At 51.2% G+C, this 16,178-nt stretch overlaps 1 protein-coding gene across 1 annotated transcript in view; it reads left to right on the plus strand.

Annotated features, from left to right (window-relative positions):
- C16H16orf96 (chromosome 16 C16orf96 homolog) overlaps window positions 1–16,178 on the plus strand; it is a 44,178-nt gene that overhangs the window by 21,129 nt on the left and 6,871 nt on the right. Inside the window, 7 exon segments of the mRNA XM_009430227.5 lie at window positions 1,044–1,129; window positions 2,105–2,215; window positions 9,081–9,155; window positions 10,229–10,393; window positions 13,723–13,841; window positions 14,362–14,424; window positions 15,279–15,371. Of these exon segments, the coding sequence (XP_009428502.3) occupies window positions 1,044–1,129; window positions 2,105–2,215; window positions 9,081–9,155; window positions 10,229–10,393; window positions 13,723–13,841; window positions 14,362–14,424; window positions 15,279–15,371 (712 nt within the window).

Raw genomic sequence — 16,178 nt, forward strand, 5'->3', positions numbered from 1 at the left:
GTTGCAGTGAGCAGAGATTGTGCCACTCCCGCCTGGCGATAGCGAGACTCCTCCTCAAAACAAAAAAAAAAAGCCTGAGTGGTGGCGCAGGCCTGTAGTCCCAACTACTCAGGAGGCTGAGGTGGGAAGATTGCTTGAGCCTAGCAGTTCAAGACTGCACTGGGTTATGATCGTGCCACTGCACTCCAGCCTGGGCAACAGAGTGAGACCTTGTCTCCATACAAACAAAATTAAAAAAAATTTTTCTTTTAATTATTATTATTTTTTGAGACGGAGTTTCACTTTTGTCGCCGGCTGGAGTGCAATGGCATGATCACAGCTCACTGCAGCCTCCACCTCCTGGGTTCGAGAGATTCTCCTGCCTCAGCCTTCCAAGTAGCTGGGACTAGAGGCATGTGCCACCAAGCCTGGCTGATTTTTGTATTTTTAGTAGAGATGGGGTTTTTCCATTTTGGCCAGGCTGGTCTCGAACTCCTGATCCCAGGTGATCCACCTGCCTCGGCCTCCCACAGTGTTGGGAGTACAGGCGTGAGCCACTGCACCTGATAAAAAATTTTTTTAAATTAATTTAAAAACTAATAGGCCGTGTGCGGTGGCTCATGCCTGTACTCCCAGCACTTTGGGAGGCCGAGGAAGGCGGATCACGAGGTCAAGAGATCGAGACCAACCTGGCCAACATGGTGAAACCCTGTATCTACTAAAAATACAAAAATTAGCTGGGCGTGGTGGCGTGTGCCTGTAATCCCAGGTACTCGGGAGGCTGAGGCAGGAGAATCGCTTGAACCCAGGAGGCGGAAGTTGTAGTGAGCCGAGATCGCGCCACTGCACTCCAGCCTGGTGACAGAGCGAGATTCCATCTCAAAAAATAAATTAATTAAAAAATAATGAAGAAATAAATAAAAAGGTAACACAAGCTGCGAGGCCCAGTGCATTTCCACTGGGCAGTGCTGCCTGAGATGCTCCGTAAGAGAAGCAGCTAGAGCCCAACAGAAACATCTTCCTCCAGCCGAGCCCTCAGCAGCCACCCTGTCCTCTGCTTTCAGCCAATATGGGAGGTCCTTCCAGCCTCGGGACAACAGTGGACATAGTGCAGAAAAAGATTGGCAGCCTCCAGAAATCTAGGCTCAAGGTTAATGTCTCTGGCGAAGGGCTTTTGAGGCAATGATGGCTTGAGGTGAGCTGGCGGAAGCCTCCTTGACTCTGCCCCCTCCCAGGTGCAGCTGTGTTCTGCAGCAAAACAGGCTGGGGGGTCGCGAGCTGGCTGCGAAGGCAGCTGCTGCCTCGCAAAGCTGATTCACTGGTGCGGGGGGCCCAGCAGGTGTGGGGCTGCACGGTTCTGTGTCTCAGGTGGCTGTTCAGACAGCAGGTGAGGCCGGTGCGGTGGCTCATACCTGTAATCCCAACGCTTTACAAGGCTGAGGCAGGCAGATCACTTGAGCTCAGGAGTTCAAGACCAGCCTGGGCAACATAGTGAGATCCCTTCTCTGCAAAAAAAAATACAAAAGTTATCCAGGTGTGGTGGTTTGTCCCTACAGTCCCAACTACTCGGGAGGCTGAGGTGGGAGGATCACTTGAGCCTGAGAGGTGGAGGCTGCAATGAGCCAAGATCATGCCACTGCACTCTAGCCTGGGTGACAGAGCAAGGCCCTGTCTCAAAAAAAAAAAAAAAAAAATGGCAGGTGGAAGGCACCCTGGTCTGATACCTTATTTTTTTTTTTTGAGATGGAATCTTGCTCTGTCATCCAGGCTGGAGTGCAGTGGCGTGACCTCAGCTCACTGCAACCTCTGCCTCCTGGGTTCAAGCAATTCTCCTGCCTCAGCCTCCCGAGTAGCTGGGATTACAGGGGCCCGCCACCACACCTGGCTAATTTTTGTATTTTTTGTAGAGACTGGTTTCGCCATGTTGGGCAGGCTGGTCTCGAGCTCATGACCTCAGTTGATCTACCCATCTTGGCCTCCCAAAGTGCTGGGATTACAGGCATGAGCCACCATGCCCAGCCTGGTCTGGTACATTCTTCTTGGTCTCAGCCCTCCCTCAGGCCCCTTCCCGGCCATGGTAACCTCAGAAGCAGAGGCCTGGGGTGTCTGTGTCTCCCCCTTTTAGGAGGAAGAACTTGAGAGAATTTGGGGCAACCAAATAGAGATGATGAAGGATCGCTACATCACTTTGGACAAGGCGGTGGAGAACCTGCAGATTCGCATGGATGAGTTCAAGGTTAGGAGGACTGGGTAGGCTGGAGAAGGGCTGGCAAAGGGAGAATTCCTCACCCAGACCTTCTGGCCCTTCCCGAAGGTTCTGCATGAGGTGGGGATGCACTTGAGGCTGGGAACCAGGGGGACTTTACTGGCATTTTACTGTGTGTAAATTACACTTCAATGAAAAGCAAACGAATCCCACCACCACCCCCACCCATATAAACAGAAGGTCCCGGACAATGTTTGTCTTTTTGACCACTGCGTCACCTGCCCCTGGAAGGGCAGAGGTAGTGAAGGCTCCATCACATTTGCTGAATGACTCAGTGAATGATTAAGAGAATGTCTTGTGCCAACTGTTACATTCTTAACATTTCCCTGAGCCAAGTGGTAGAAATATTTACTGACATTTTGGGCTGGGTGATAAAAATTAAAAAATAATAATAAAAAGAAATATTTAGGCTGGGTGCGGTGGCTCACATATGTAATCCCAGCGCTTTGGGAATCTGAAGTGGGAGGATCACTTGAGACAAAGAGTTTGAGACAAGTCAGGGTAGCACAGGGAGACCCATCTCTACACAAATAAAAAATTTAACTGGGACTAGGCACGGTGGCTCACGCCTATAATCCCAGCACTTTGGGAGGCCGAGGTGGGGTGGATCACTTGAGGTCAGGAGTTTGAGACCAGCCTGGCCAACATGGTGAAACCCCGTCTCTTCTAGAAAAATACAAAATTAGGCTGGGTGCGGTGGCTCACGCCTGTAATCCCAGCACTTTAGGAGGCTGAGGTGGGTGGATCATCTGAGATCGGAGGTTCGAGACCAGCCTGACCAACATGGAGAAACCCTGTCTCTACTAAAAATACAAAATTAGCCGGGCGTGGTGGCGCATGCCTGTAATCCCAGCTACTCAGGAGGCTGAGGCAGGAGAATCCCTTGAACCGGGGAGACAGAGATTGTGGTGAGCCCAGATCGTGCCATTGCACTCCAGCTTGGGTAACAAGAGCAAAACTCTGTCTAAATATATATATATACATATATATATATTTATATATATAATTAGTCAGGTGTAGTGGCACACACCTGTAATCCCAGCTACCTGGGAGGATGAGGCAGGAGAATCGCTTGAACCCGGGAGGTGGAGGTTGCAGTGAGCTGAGATTGCGCCATTGCATTCCAGCCTAGGCAACAAGAGTGAAACTCTGTCTTAAAAAAAAATAAAAAGGGCCAGGCGCGGTGGCTCACGCCTGTAATCCCAGCACTTTGGGAGGCCGAGGCGAGTGGATCACAAGTTCAGGAGATTGAGACCATCCTGGCTAACACGGTGAAACCCCATCTCTACTAAAAATACAAAAAATTAGCCGGGCGTGGTGGCTGGCACCTGTAGTCCCAGCTACTCAGGAGGCTGAGGCAGGAGAATGGCATGAACCTGCTAGGCGGAGCTTGCAGTGAGCCGAGATCCCACCACTGCACTCCAGCCTGGGCGACAGAGCAAGACTCCGTCTCAAAAAACAAAAAACCTAGCTGGATGTGGTGGCTCATACCTGTGATCCTAGTACTTCGGGTGCAGAGGCTTAAACCTGTAATGAGGGAGGATTGCTTGAGGCCAGGAGTTCAAGACTTGGCCAACAGAAGAAAACTGTCTCTACCAAAAAAAATTATAAAATTAGCCAAGCGTGGTAGCACATGCCTGTAGTCCCAGCTACCTGGGAGGCTGAGGTGGGAGGATTGTTTCAGCATGGGAGGTTGAGGCTGCAGTGAGCTGTGACTGCATCACTGACTCCAGCCTGGGTGACACAGAAAGACCATCTCAAAAAAAGAAAGCAAAGAAACAAGCAAAAAGCAAAAAACTCACCAACGGCCAGGCGTGGTGGCTCACACCTGTAATCCCAGCACTTTGGGAGGCTGAGGCAGGCGGATCACCTGAGGTCAGGAGTTCGAGACCAGCCTGGCCAACATGGTGAAACCCCGTCTCTACTAAAAATACAAAAATTAGCCGGGCATGGTGGCAGGCGCCTATAATCCCAGCTACTCGGGTGGCTGAGGCAGGAGAATCACTTAAACCTGGGAGGCGGAGGTTGCAGTGAGCGAAGATTGCGCCATTGCACTCCAGCATGGGCGACAAGAGCGAGACTCAGTCTCAAAAAATAAATAAATAAATAAATAAATAACAACCCACCAAGGTTGTTTCCATGAAGGCTTCCAAGTCGGGGGGCTGTTGCTGGGATGCACTGGGGTGTGTTGGGGAAAAGGGACCAAGGAAACCCATGGCGTATGGCGGACCCCAAGGCTGGCACACTGTAATCAGGCTGGGACCCATTCGAGGCAACTTTGAATGGAAAAGAACTCATTAAAGGGGAACCAATTCACAGCCTATGAAGTGGGGGTGGACAGGAGGGTTGGCTGTCTCTGGAGATGCTGGGCCGAGTGTGGGTAGACTGCACGCAGGGGTACGTGCTCAGACCATGCACCACTGGCCAGGAACCAGGTCTCCTGCCAACACTCCTCTTCAGAGAGACCCAGGCCACCATGTCCTGGGGTCATCTTGGTGCCCTTTCTCCATGGAGCTGGAGCCAGTTCCATTCAGCATGTCCAACGTGCACCCAGCGCTACGCCAGACCCTGCATGGGGGTGAGCAGGGGCTGCAGTGTCTGCCTGCGTGTCCGTAGTTGTCACTTATTAGAAAGACTCTGAAGCTGATGAAGCCCTGCCACGTGTGCCAAAACAAAGCACATCCCTTGTCCCAGGACCCTTTTCCCAGCTTCCTGGCTCTTGTGCTATGAAGATTTCATTGCTGGCCAGGCGCGGTGGCTCACGCCTGTAATCCCAGCACTTTGGGAGGCTGAGGCAGGCAGATCACCTGAGGTCAGGAGTTCAAGACCAACCTGACCAACATGATGAAAACCGATCTCTACTAAAAACACAAAAAAATCAGCTGGGCGTGGTTGCGGGTGCCTGTAATCCCAGCTACTCGGGAGGCTGAGGCAGGAGAATCGCTTGAACCCGGGAGGCGGAGGTTGCAGTGAGCCGAGATTGCGTCATTGCACTCCAGCCTGGGCAACAAGAGCAAAACTCCATCTTGGGAAAAATCTCAGCACTTTGGGAGGCCAAGGCAGGAGGATCCCTTGAGGCCAGGACTTCAGGACGAGCCTGGACAATACGGCAAGGCCCCATCGCTAAAAAAATAAAAATAAAAATATTAGCCAGATGTGGCGGCATACACCTATAGTCCCAGCTACCAGGGAGGCTGAGGCAGGAGAATCACTTGAACCCAGGAGGTGGAGGTTGCAGTGAGCTGAGGTCATGCCACTGCACTCCAGCCTGGGTGACAGAGTGAGACTCTGTCTCAAAAACTAAAGTAAACTAAAATACAATCTTAGGATTTTGAACCACACAAATGGTTTGTATTACCAATAGTTAAAGAAGAAAAATAAAAAATAATGTAGAAGAAGTGTGGGAATAGGCAAATCAATAGGCCAAGAAGACTGGGCATGGTGGCTCACACTTGTAATTCCAGCACTTTGGGAGGCCGACGTGGGCGGACCACTTGAGGTCAGGAGTTTGAGACCAGTCTGGCCAACATGGTGAAACCGTGTCTCTACTAAAAATACAAAAAAAAATCAGCCAGGCATGGTGGCGCATGCCTGTAATCCTAGTTACTTGGGAGGCTGAGGCAGAATTGCTTCAGCCCAGGAGGCGGAGGCTGCAGTGAGCCAAGATCTCACCACTGCACTCCAGCCTGGGCGAGAGAGCAAGACTGTATCTCAAAAAAAAAAAAAAAAAAAAAAAAAAAAAGGCCAAGAAGACCAGATCTAAGATTTACAAGAATGTAGCATATGACCACTACAGGAAGGATGGATTACTCCACAAGTAGTGTTAGGAAAACCATTTCAAGGAATAACAGTAACTCTTAAGTCCGATAGCAATCCTCTAGATGACACAAGGCAGTAGCACGGTGACAAATGCAGGATGGGAGCAAGATCTCATGACTGTGTCTCTGTCTTGCTCTCCACCATGTGACTTACATGTAAGACTTAGGTTTCCCAGTGTCGTTTGGGGTCTTGCTCTGTCACCTAGGCTGGAGTGTAGTGGCCTAATCATGGCTCAGTGCAGCCTTGAACTCCCAGGCTCAAGTGATCCTCCCACCTCGGCCTCCTGAGTAGCTGGGACTACAGGCATGTGCCACCATGCCTGGCTAATTTTTTTTTTTTTTGAGATAGAGTCTCGCTCTGTCGCCCAGGCTGGAGTGCAGTGGCGCAATCTTGGCTCACTGTAACCTCCGCCTCCCGGGTTCAAGGAATTCTTCTGCCTCAGCCTCCTGAGCAGTTGGGACTGCAGGCGTGTGCCACCATGCCTAGTTAATTTTTGTGTTTTGTTTGGTTTGTTTTTTGTTTTTGTTCGAGGCAGAGTTTCACTCTTTTGCCCAGGCTGGAGTGCAATGGCGCAATCTTGGCTCACTGCAACATCTGCCTCCCGGGTTCAAGTGATTCTCCTTCCTCAGCCTCCCGAGTAGCTGGGGTAACAGGCGTTTGCCACCACACTCGGCTAATTTTTTATTTTGAGTAGAGACAGGGTTTCACCACGTTGGCCAGGCTGGTCTCGAACTCCTGACCTCAGGTGATTTGCCTGCCTCAGCCTCCCAAAGTGCTGGGATTACAGGCGTGAGCCACCGTGCCCAGCCAATTTTTTTGTATTTTTAGTAGAGATGGGGTTTCACCATGTTGGCCAGGCTGGTCTCGAACTCCTGACCTCAAGTGATCCACCCACCTCAGCCTCCCAAAGTGCTGGGATTACAGGCATTAGCCACTGCGCCCAGCCAAAATAATAAGATTATAAAACATGAATATAGCTTGGCATGGTGGCTTGCACCTATAGTCCCAGCTACTGGGGAAGCAGAGGTGGGAGGATCACTGGAGTCTGGGAGGTGGAGGTTGCAGTGAGCTGAGCTCGCACCACTGCATTCCAGCCTGGGTGACAGACTGAGACCCTGTCTCAAAAAATAAAAATAAAAAGCATAAATAAGGCCAGGTTTGATGGCTCTTGTAATCCCAGCACTTTGGGAGGCTGATGGGGGAGGATCCTTTGAGCCTAGGAGTTCCAGACCAGCCTGAGGCAACATAGTGAGACCCCTGTCTCTACAAAAAAAAAAAAAAAAATCCAGGTGGGTGGTGTCACCTGCAGTCCCAGCTCCTCTGGAAGCTGAGGCAGGAGGCTTGCTTGAGCCTGGGAGGCTGAGACTGCAGTGAGCTGTGATCAAGCCACTTTACTCCAGCCTGAGTGACAGAGCAAGAGCCTGCCTCAAAAAATTAAAATAAAAAAATTAAAATTAAAATAAAGAGGAGGTAACAGACTCCAGCAAAGAAACGAGCCCAAGCCTGCTGGGCTGGGAGGGGGCCTGGAGTGCCTGTGGTTCAGAGCCCAGGCTTTGGAACAGACGTGCCTAGGTTTGAATCCTGATTCTGCCACCTGCTGGTTGGATCAGTTCCCTGCGGTTGCTGCCACAAATCACTCTTGTGGTTCTGGAGGCGGGAATTCTGAAATCAAGGTGTCATAGGCTGTGTTCCACCTGAAAGCTCAGAGGGGCCTCCTCGCCTCTCCCAGCTTCTGGTGGCTCAAGGTGTCCCTTGGCTTTGGAGCAACTTGGATGGAGGCCGGGGTCATTATTCTAAGTGAAGCAACTCAGGAGTGGAAAGCAAAGACTGCATGTTCTCACTTGTAAATGAGCTAAGCCATGGGTGTGAAAAGACAGACCGAGCAGGATAATGCACACAGGAGACTCAGGATAATAGAGAGAGGGGGAAGGATAGAAAACTACATATCGGAGCCAGGCGCGGTGGCTCACACCTGTAATCCCAGCACTGTGGGAGGCTGAGGCAGGCGAATCATTTGAGGTCAGGAGTTCAAGACCATCCTAGCCAACATGGTGAAACCCCATATCTACTAAAAATACAAAAATTAGCCAGGCGTGGTGTTGGGTGCCAGTGACCCCAGCTACTCGGGAGGCTGAGGTGGGAGAATCTCTTGAACCCGGGAGGCAGAGGTTGCAGTGAGCCGAAATGGCGCCACTGCACTCCAGCCTGGGCGACAGAGCAGATTCTGTAAAAAACAAAACAAAACAAAACAAAACATGTTAAAGATACCCATTCACTTCTGTTGACACCCCAGTGGCCACACTAAGCTATAAGGGAGGCTGTGAAATGGAGTCTTGATTCTGGGCAGCTGGGTTCCAGCTAAAAGTCCAGAGTTCTGTTCGTAAGCGTGAGCGGGACACCCGACAGGAAGAGAGAAGTAGAAGCCTGTTTGCAGCTTTGCAGGAACTATGGCCCGACCCTCTGGGGAAATGGAGGCTCTTCCCAAGCTGACCAGCTGCTGCTCCTATTACAAGGGGGATGTAGTAATTGGAGAGAGGGTGGAATTCATGGGGGCAGTTGGTTCTTTGTGGAGTTGTGGGGATGGGACGTGAGGTTTTTCCCTAATGCTTGAGCACAGTGTGTGTGGCTGTGATAAGTGCTCGGTTCATAGTAGACTGGAGTTCCTGCTGGGACCCCAGGACAGATCAAAAGTAGTAAACATGCCTTAAACATCCAGGGAGCGAAATCGTCCACATTGGTTTGTGCTTTCCTTCCTTGGGTCTAACTCCCCGTGGAGGAAAGTTCCTATGATACCACCTCTGAGGGGACAGCTTGTCCCAAGTCGCACGTTCCTTCCCTTTTCATCTGGGCACCTGGAGCCCGTGAGCCTGAGTCTTGTAACGCCCATGCCCACCTGCCTGCTGTCCACACGGCCCGCTATCCCTCCCCAGCACATGGTAATGGTAGAGGTGGGAGGTTGGCATTTTATCCTCAAGGCTCTCCAGGATGGCAGACATGCCTGTGCTTCTGTTCTTAGACTCTCCAGGCTCAAATCAAAAGACTGGAAATGAACAAGGTGAATAAGAGCACGATGGAGGAGGAGCTGAGAGAGGTGAGTGAGCAGAGGTTCCTCTGCCTTCCCTGCTCCCCTACCCAGGGAAACCGCGCCATCCAGGCAAAGCCCACCAGAGAATCTTCCAGAATTTCCCTCCCCCTTTGTTCATATTGAAAACAGGAGTTGGCTGGGCGCAGTGGCTCATGCCTGTAATCCCAGCACTTTGGGAGGCCAAGGCGGGTGGATCACCTGAGGTCAGGAGTTCGAGACCAGCCTGCCTGGCCAACATGATGAAACTCCGTCTCTAGTAAAAATACAAAAAGTAGCCAGGCGTGGTGGCAGGTAACTGTAATCTCAGCTATTTGGGAGGCTGAGGCAGGAGAATCACTTGAACCTGGGAGGCAGAGGTTGCAGTGAACCAAGATCATGCCATTGCACTCCAGCCTGGGCAACAAGAGCAAAAACTCTGTCTCAAAAAAAAAAAAAAAAAAAAAGAAAGAAAGAAAGAAAGAAAGAAAAGAAAGGAAAACGGGAGTCACATCAACTCCCATTTTCAGCAATTAAGGATTGAGGATTATTAACACTCTACTTGAAAATCACACATCAGCTGTGCACAGGGTGGCTCATACCTGTAATCCCAGCACTTTGGGAGGCCGAGAAGATAGGATCACTTGAGGCCAAGAGTTTGAGAACAGCCTGGGAAACATAGCAAGATCACATCTCTACAAAAAAATTAAAAAATTAACTGGGCATGATGGAACATGCCTGTAGTCCCAGCCACTCAGGAGGCTGAGGTGGAAGGATCCCTTGAGCCCAGGTGGTGGAGGCGGCAGTGAGCTATGATTGTGCCACTGCAATCCAGCCTGGGCAACCTTGAACAAGATCCTGTCTCAAAAAAACACATAATAATAATAATAAAATCATACATCAACTTCCCTGTTATAGGAAAACCTTGGCTTTGATCTCGAGATCGTGTTTGAATCCACGTAGACCCCAGGGTTGCATTTAAGCCAAGGCTAAAAGTCCAGAGTCCCAAACTAGAAGCATCAGACCCAAGGGGTGTGATGTCTCCCAGCTTTGCCTTCCTCCATCCCAGCAGCCACGCCTCCCTGAACTCCCTGTCTCCCTAGAAAGCTGACAGGAGTGCCCTGGCAGGCAAGGCAAGCCGAGTTGACCTGGAGACTGTGGCCTTGGAGCTGAACGAGATGATTCAGGGCATGCTCTTCAAGGTCACGATCCATGAGGACAGCTGGAAGAAGGCTGTGGAGGAGCTCAGCAAGGATGTGAACACCAAGGTGAGTGCCCCCATGTTGATTTTCACTTTATTCCTAATAAATTAACCCAGAACTTAGCAACTGCAAACAACAAACGTTTTCAGTTTAGGAGGAGCAAGAATTTGGGAGTGACCCAGCAACTTAGCTGGGTGGCTCAGGGTTTCCTGTGAAGTTGCAGTCAAGATGTCATCCACGGCTGGTCTCATCTGAAGGCTCGAATGAGGCTGGATGAGCCAATTCAAAGAAGATTCCCTCACATGGCTGTTGGTAACACTCTTCAGTTCCTCATCCCATGGACTCTGCCTTTGGGCCACTTGAGAGTCCTCATGACATTGCAGCTGACATCTCCCAGATCAAATGATCCAAGAGGGAAAGGAAGAAGCAGCAATGTCTTTTTTTTTTTTTTTTTTTTTTTCATACAGGGCCTCACTCTGGGCACCTGCCCCATACATAGTCAATAAATGAATTGATCCCCATTTCACAGAGGAGAACACTGAGCCTCAGAGAGGTTATTATACTTCCCTCAGGAAACGCTGCTGCTCATGGTGGAGCTTGAGACTCAAACCCAGAGCTGCCTGATTCTAAACCTAATTTAACCTCTTTGGGCCAGTCCAGCCACCTCAGTTGCAAGAACCATGTAGCACTTTCGTTGGACCAACTGTTCCAGTCTACTATGAGGAAGGGGCTATGACTCCTCTAGACATTTCCTCGGGGTCTGACACATCACTGGCAGTCAGTAAATGATGAATGAATAAATGAATGACTGTCACAGTCCCTCAGAGACTCTCCTCCTCCACCCCACATCCCTGGACTTACCCAGCCAGGAGAGTGGCATAGTTAGCCTCCAGGGCGGTCGCCAACCATACCTCTTGGTATTCACACAGTTGTGTAGCCCCCTCCCACATTGAATGGGACCAGCTTGTGTAACCTACAGGATATTAGAGAGATGATGGAGGGTGACCGCCTTCCATCATAAAAGACATTGCAGCCAGTTGTGGTGGCTCACGCATGTTATCCCAGTACTTTGGGAGGCCAAAGCAGGCAGATCACTTGAGCCCAGGAGTTCAAGACCAGCCTGGGCAACATGGTGAAACTCTGTCCCCCAACCAAAAAAAAAAAAAAAAAAAAGCCAGGTGTGGTGGCACATACCTGCATTTCCAACTACTCAGGAGGCTGAGGTGAGAGAATACCTGAGCCTGGGAGGTTGAGACTGCAGTGAACCAAAATCGTGCCACTGCACTCCAGCCTGGGCAGCAGGAGCACCCTGGCAGGCACTCAGAGTGAAACCCTATCTCAAAAAAAAAAAAAAAAAAAAAAAAAAATGGGCGCAGAACAACCAAAAGCAACACATGAAGAGATTTTACTTGTTTCCTGGTTTAATTGAACCACATCTACAAATGGGCTGGAGATGACATCCAATTCAGGAATTGTTGCTAATTGTATTAAACATGATAATAGTGTTGTGGTTATATAATAAAATGTTATCACACTCAAATATTTATTAGTGAAATGTCACCATTTCTGTAACTTAAAAAAAATACTCCATCAGCTAGGCATGGTGGCTCACGCCTGTAATCACAGCACTTCGGGAGGCTGAGGTGGGCAGATCACGAGGTCAGAAGATTGAGACCATCCTGACCAACACGGTGAAACCCCATCTCTACTAAAAAATACAACAAAAATTAGCCAGGCCTGGTGGCGGGCGCCTGTAGTCCCAGCTACTTGGGAGGCTGAGGCAGGAGAATGGCCTGAACCCAGGAGGCAGAGCTTGTAGTAAGCCGAGATAGCGCCACTGCACTCCAGCCTGGGCGACAGAGCAAGACTCCGTCTCAAAAAAATACTCCCTCGGGTGGCACAGTGGCTCACACCTATAATCCCAGCACTTTGGGAGGTTGAGATGGGAGGATCACTTGAGCCCAGGGGTTTGAGACCAATCCTGGCAACATAGAGAGACTCCATCTCTACTTTAAAAAACTATTTTTGGCCAGGCGCGGTGGCTCACACCTGTAATCCCAGCACTTTGAGAGGCAGAGGTGGGTGGATCACTTGAGATGAGGAGTTCGAGACCAGCCTGACCAACATGATGAAACACTGTCTCTACTAAAAATATAAAACTAGCCGGATGTGGTAGTGGGGGCCTGTAATCCCAGCTACTCGGGAGACTGAGGCAAGGAGAATCGCTTGAACCCGGGAGGTGGAGGTTGCAGTGAGCCAAGATCGCACCATTGCACTCCAGCCTGGGCAACAGAAGTGAAACTCTGTCTCAAAAATAAATAAATAAATAAATAAAATAAAAGTAAATAAATAAGGCCAGGTGCGGTGGCTCACACCTGTAATCCCAGCACTTTGGGAGGCTGAGGCAGGCAGATCATGAAGTCAGGAGTTTGAGACCAGTCTGGCCAATATGGTGAAACCCCGTCTGTACTAAAAATACAAAGATTAGGCTGGGCATGGTGGCTCACGTCTGTAATCCCAGCACTTTGGGAGGCTGAGGTGGGCGGATCACCTGAGGTCAGGAGTTTGAGACCAGCCTGGCTAACATGGTGAAACCCCATGTCTACTAAAAGTAAAAAAAAAAAAAAAAAAATTAGTCGGGTTTGGGGGCACACGCCTGTAATCCCAGCTACTTGAGAGGCTGAGGCAGGAGAATTGCTTGAACCTGGGAGGCGGAGGTTGCAGTGAGCTGAGATCACACCACTGTACTCCAGCCTGGGCAACAAGAGCGAAACTCCCTCTCAAAAAAAAGCCAGGTGTGGTAACACGCACCCGTAGTCCCAGCTACTTGGGAGGCTGAGGCAGAAGAATTGCTTGAACCCGGGAGGCGGAGGTTGCAGTGAGCAGAGATTGCACCACTGCGCTCCAGCCTGGGCAACAGAGCGAGACTCTGTCTCAAAAATAAATAAATAAATACGATTGATTATGATGGTCACACAACTCTGTAAATATACTAAACGCCATAAACCTGCCCACTTTACATACAGACCGTCAATAAACATGTGTTGAGTGTGTGAATGTCAGGTGCAGTGGGACCATTGCCAGAAAGGTGTCTCAGACCGCCCAGCCTGCAGCTGAGCTTGGTTTGATTTGGTCTTTTGCAGACAGTAGCTGATGGTGTTTTTTGCTTCCGCTGCTAGGAAGCTCACCTTGCAGCTCCCCTCTACCAATAGCATCTAGTAGGGGTTGAGCCTCATCGAAGCTGTGTCATTTTCCCTTTCCTGGACTCCCTCACTATTTTAGTTGAATTTTGTTACACCGTGTAACTTCCCAGGTTGCTGCAACCCTCTTCTGGAAGGAGGCAGGGTGTGAATTCATTGAGTATTCTTTCTTGTCTTCCCCTTGGCTGTTGGCAGTTAGTCCACAGTGATCTGGATCCCTTGAAGAAAGAAATGGAAGAGGTCTGGAAAATCGTCCGGAAGCTGCTGATTGAGGGCTTAAGATTGGATCCTGACAGTGCTGCTGGCTTTAGGAGGTGAGTGCCCGCCCGAGCCCCTCCTGGTAGGGGTCCTGCTGCCCAGGCTGTGGGGAACACACCCTGGAAGCTCTGGGAGGAAAGATTCCAGACCCGTGGATGAGGGGATGGGGGCTTGGCTGTGGCTGAAAGCACTGAGGAGGAGGGAAGCTCTGGCCTGAGCTGGCAGACGTGATCCAGCCCTATTCCTGCCAATGGGGAAACCAAGGCTCAGAGAGGGAAGGGGACTGGGCAGATCCAGGACCCCTGACCCCCACCCAGACAGTGCCCCAGGCAGAGGGACCCAATATTTATGGGGCTCCTGTCCTCAGACCACCCCTCACACAGCTTTAAAAACCATCCCTTGTGTTTGGGGCGGCAGAGAAACCACAAGAGTGGTTGGAGACTGCAGGGCCTGTGGGGCTGAGCTGGGCCGGGCACTGGCAGGAGGGGTGCAGCCCTGGGGCTCTGGCTGGCTGCAGCCTCCCACACATGGCCTGGGCCCAGCAGGGGCAGCGGCTGATGATCATGTGCCTTTCAGGAAGCTGTTCAAGCGTGTGAAGTGCATCTCCTGTGACCGGCCTGTGGAGATGATGACTGGCCCGTGAGTACCACCGCCCAGGGTGCCCCGGCCCTAAGGGCTTGTGGGGCCCATGGAGGTCATCTCCATGCACCTCCATGTGCACCGTTCCATGCACGCTGTGTGTCTACACATCCATATACAGCATTCTCCAGCCATCAAGTCCATACACGCCCACATGCACCATTCTCTATGCACCAGGTATCTACACATCCACATCCACTGTTCTGTACCGTCAAGTCCATACACATCCATGTACACTGTTCTGTATGTGCCATGTGTATCCACATTCATATACAGGGTTCCCCAGCCTTCAAGATACACATGTCCACATACACTGTTCTACAGCCATCAAAAATATACAAATATGCGGCCTTGTATGATAGCGCCTGCCTATAGTCCCAGCTACTCAGGAGGCTGAGATGGGAGGATGGCTTGAGCCCAGGAGTTCGAGGCTGTAGTGAGCTAGGATTGTGCCACTGCTCTCCAGCCTGGGTGACAGTGAGACCTCATATCAAAAAAAAAGGCCATATTGGCAAGGCTGGTCTCAAACACCTGACCTCAAGTGATCCGCCCACCTCAGCCTCCCAAAGTGCTGGGATCATAGGTGTATGCCACCGCGCCTAGCCTGGTTTTTACTTTTGGAAATAGAACAATTGTTTTTTGTGTCTTACTGTGATGATCAGAGGTCCTGAGATGCCTTTCGGGGGGGCCCCTTCTACTTCTATGCTGTGGACGCTTCTGGCATTCGAGGGTGGTGACCTGAGTCTGCACCTCCTTCCTCCTGCTGGGAAGGCTTCCTGGAGGGGTGGGAGACGAGCCCTCTGCTGGCCTAGCATGCCTCCCACAGCCCCTGCTGTGCCCTTGTCCTCCAACAGACAGCTGATCACCATCCGCAAAGCCCACCTGCTGTCCCGGCTGCGGCCAGCCAGCGCCAACAGCTACGAGTACTTGCAGCGGCAACAGATGAGGTGAGCAGGATGGGTGCCCTGCAGGGAGGCCGCCCCGCATGGAGGCCGCTCTGGAGCCTGGGAACCCTGTTCCTGCAGAGACACATCCTCCAGGCCCAGGGACCTAAGATTGTCCTGGACATGACCAGCCCTTCGCAAGACAGGCACTCCGAGAGGTGGCTGGGGCGGCAGACAGGCCCACGAGATGATGGCAGAGGGAGGAACTGACATATTTACTGCACATCTACTGTGGGCCAGGAACTGTTAGACGGTTTCTTATTTAAATCTCACAACCCCCTGTGAGCTAGGGTTCCTATGCCCATGTCCCTGTTTCTTGGCGGAGGGAATCGGTGATGATGGGGGACCCTCAGGGAGCCGCTGCTGTGCCTGGCAGGCACTGTGCCAAGCGCTGGGGCTCACCTGGCCTTGTTGAGTCCTCACAGCTGCCCTCTAAGATGTATCCTGGTACCATCCCATGTCACAGTTGAAGAAACTGAGGCTCAGAGAACTGCAGTGACCTGCCCAAGGTCACTGCTAGCAAGTCCAGGGCTGATGTCCAAACCCTCAGGTTTCCACCGCACCCAGCTGGCTCCCTGGGTCCCAGCCCCACCCCTCAACCTCCTGACATCCCACAGCTCTATGGATCTCCCCAGCATCCAACCCTGCTGTGGGGACGTCTGGCCAGGTGGGGGAAGAACCGGTGAATCGTCACCACAGCCATGGGAAGGGGAGGGACGTGGGGGCCTGTGCTGACTCTGCCACCCTCCCTCCCTGGCTCCTTGAGATCAAGAGATTAGAAGGACACGCTCTTCAGGCCAGGGGTCCAAA

This window comes from Pan troglodytes, chromosome 18 (genome assembly GCF_028858775.2).
Source record: "Pan troglodytes isolate AG18354 chromosome 18, NHGRI_mPanTro3-v2.0_pri, whole genome shotgun sequence".
NCBI classification, from domain to species: Eukaryota; Metazoa; Chordata; class Mammalia; order Primates; family Hominidae; genus Pan; species Pan troglodytes.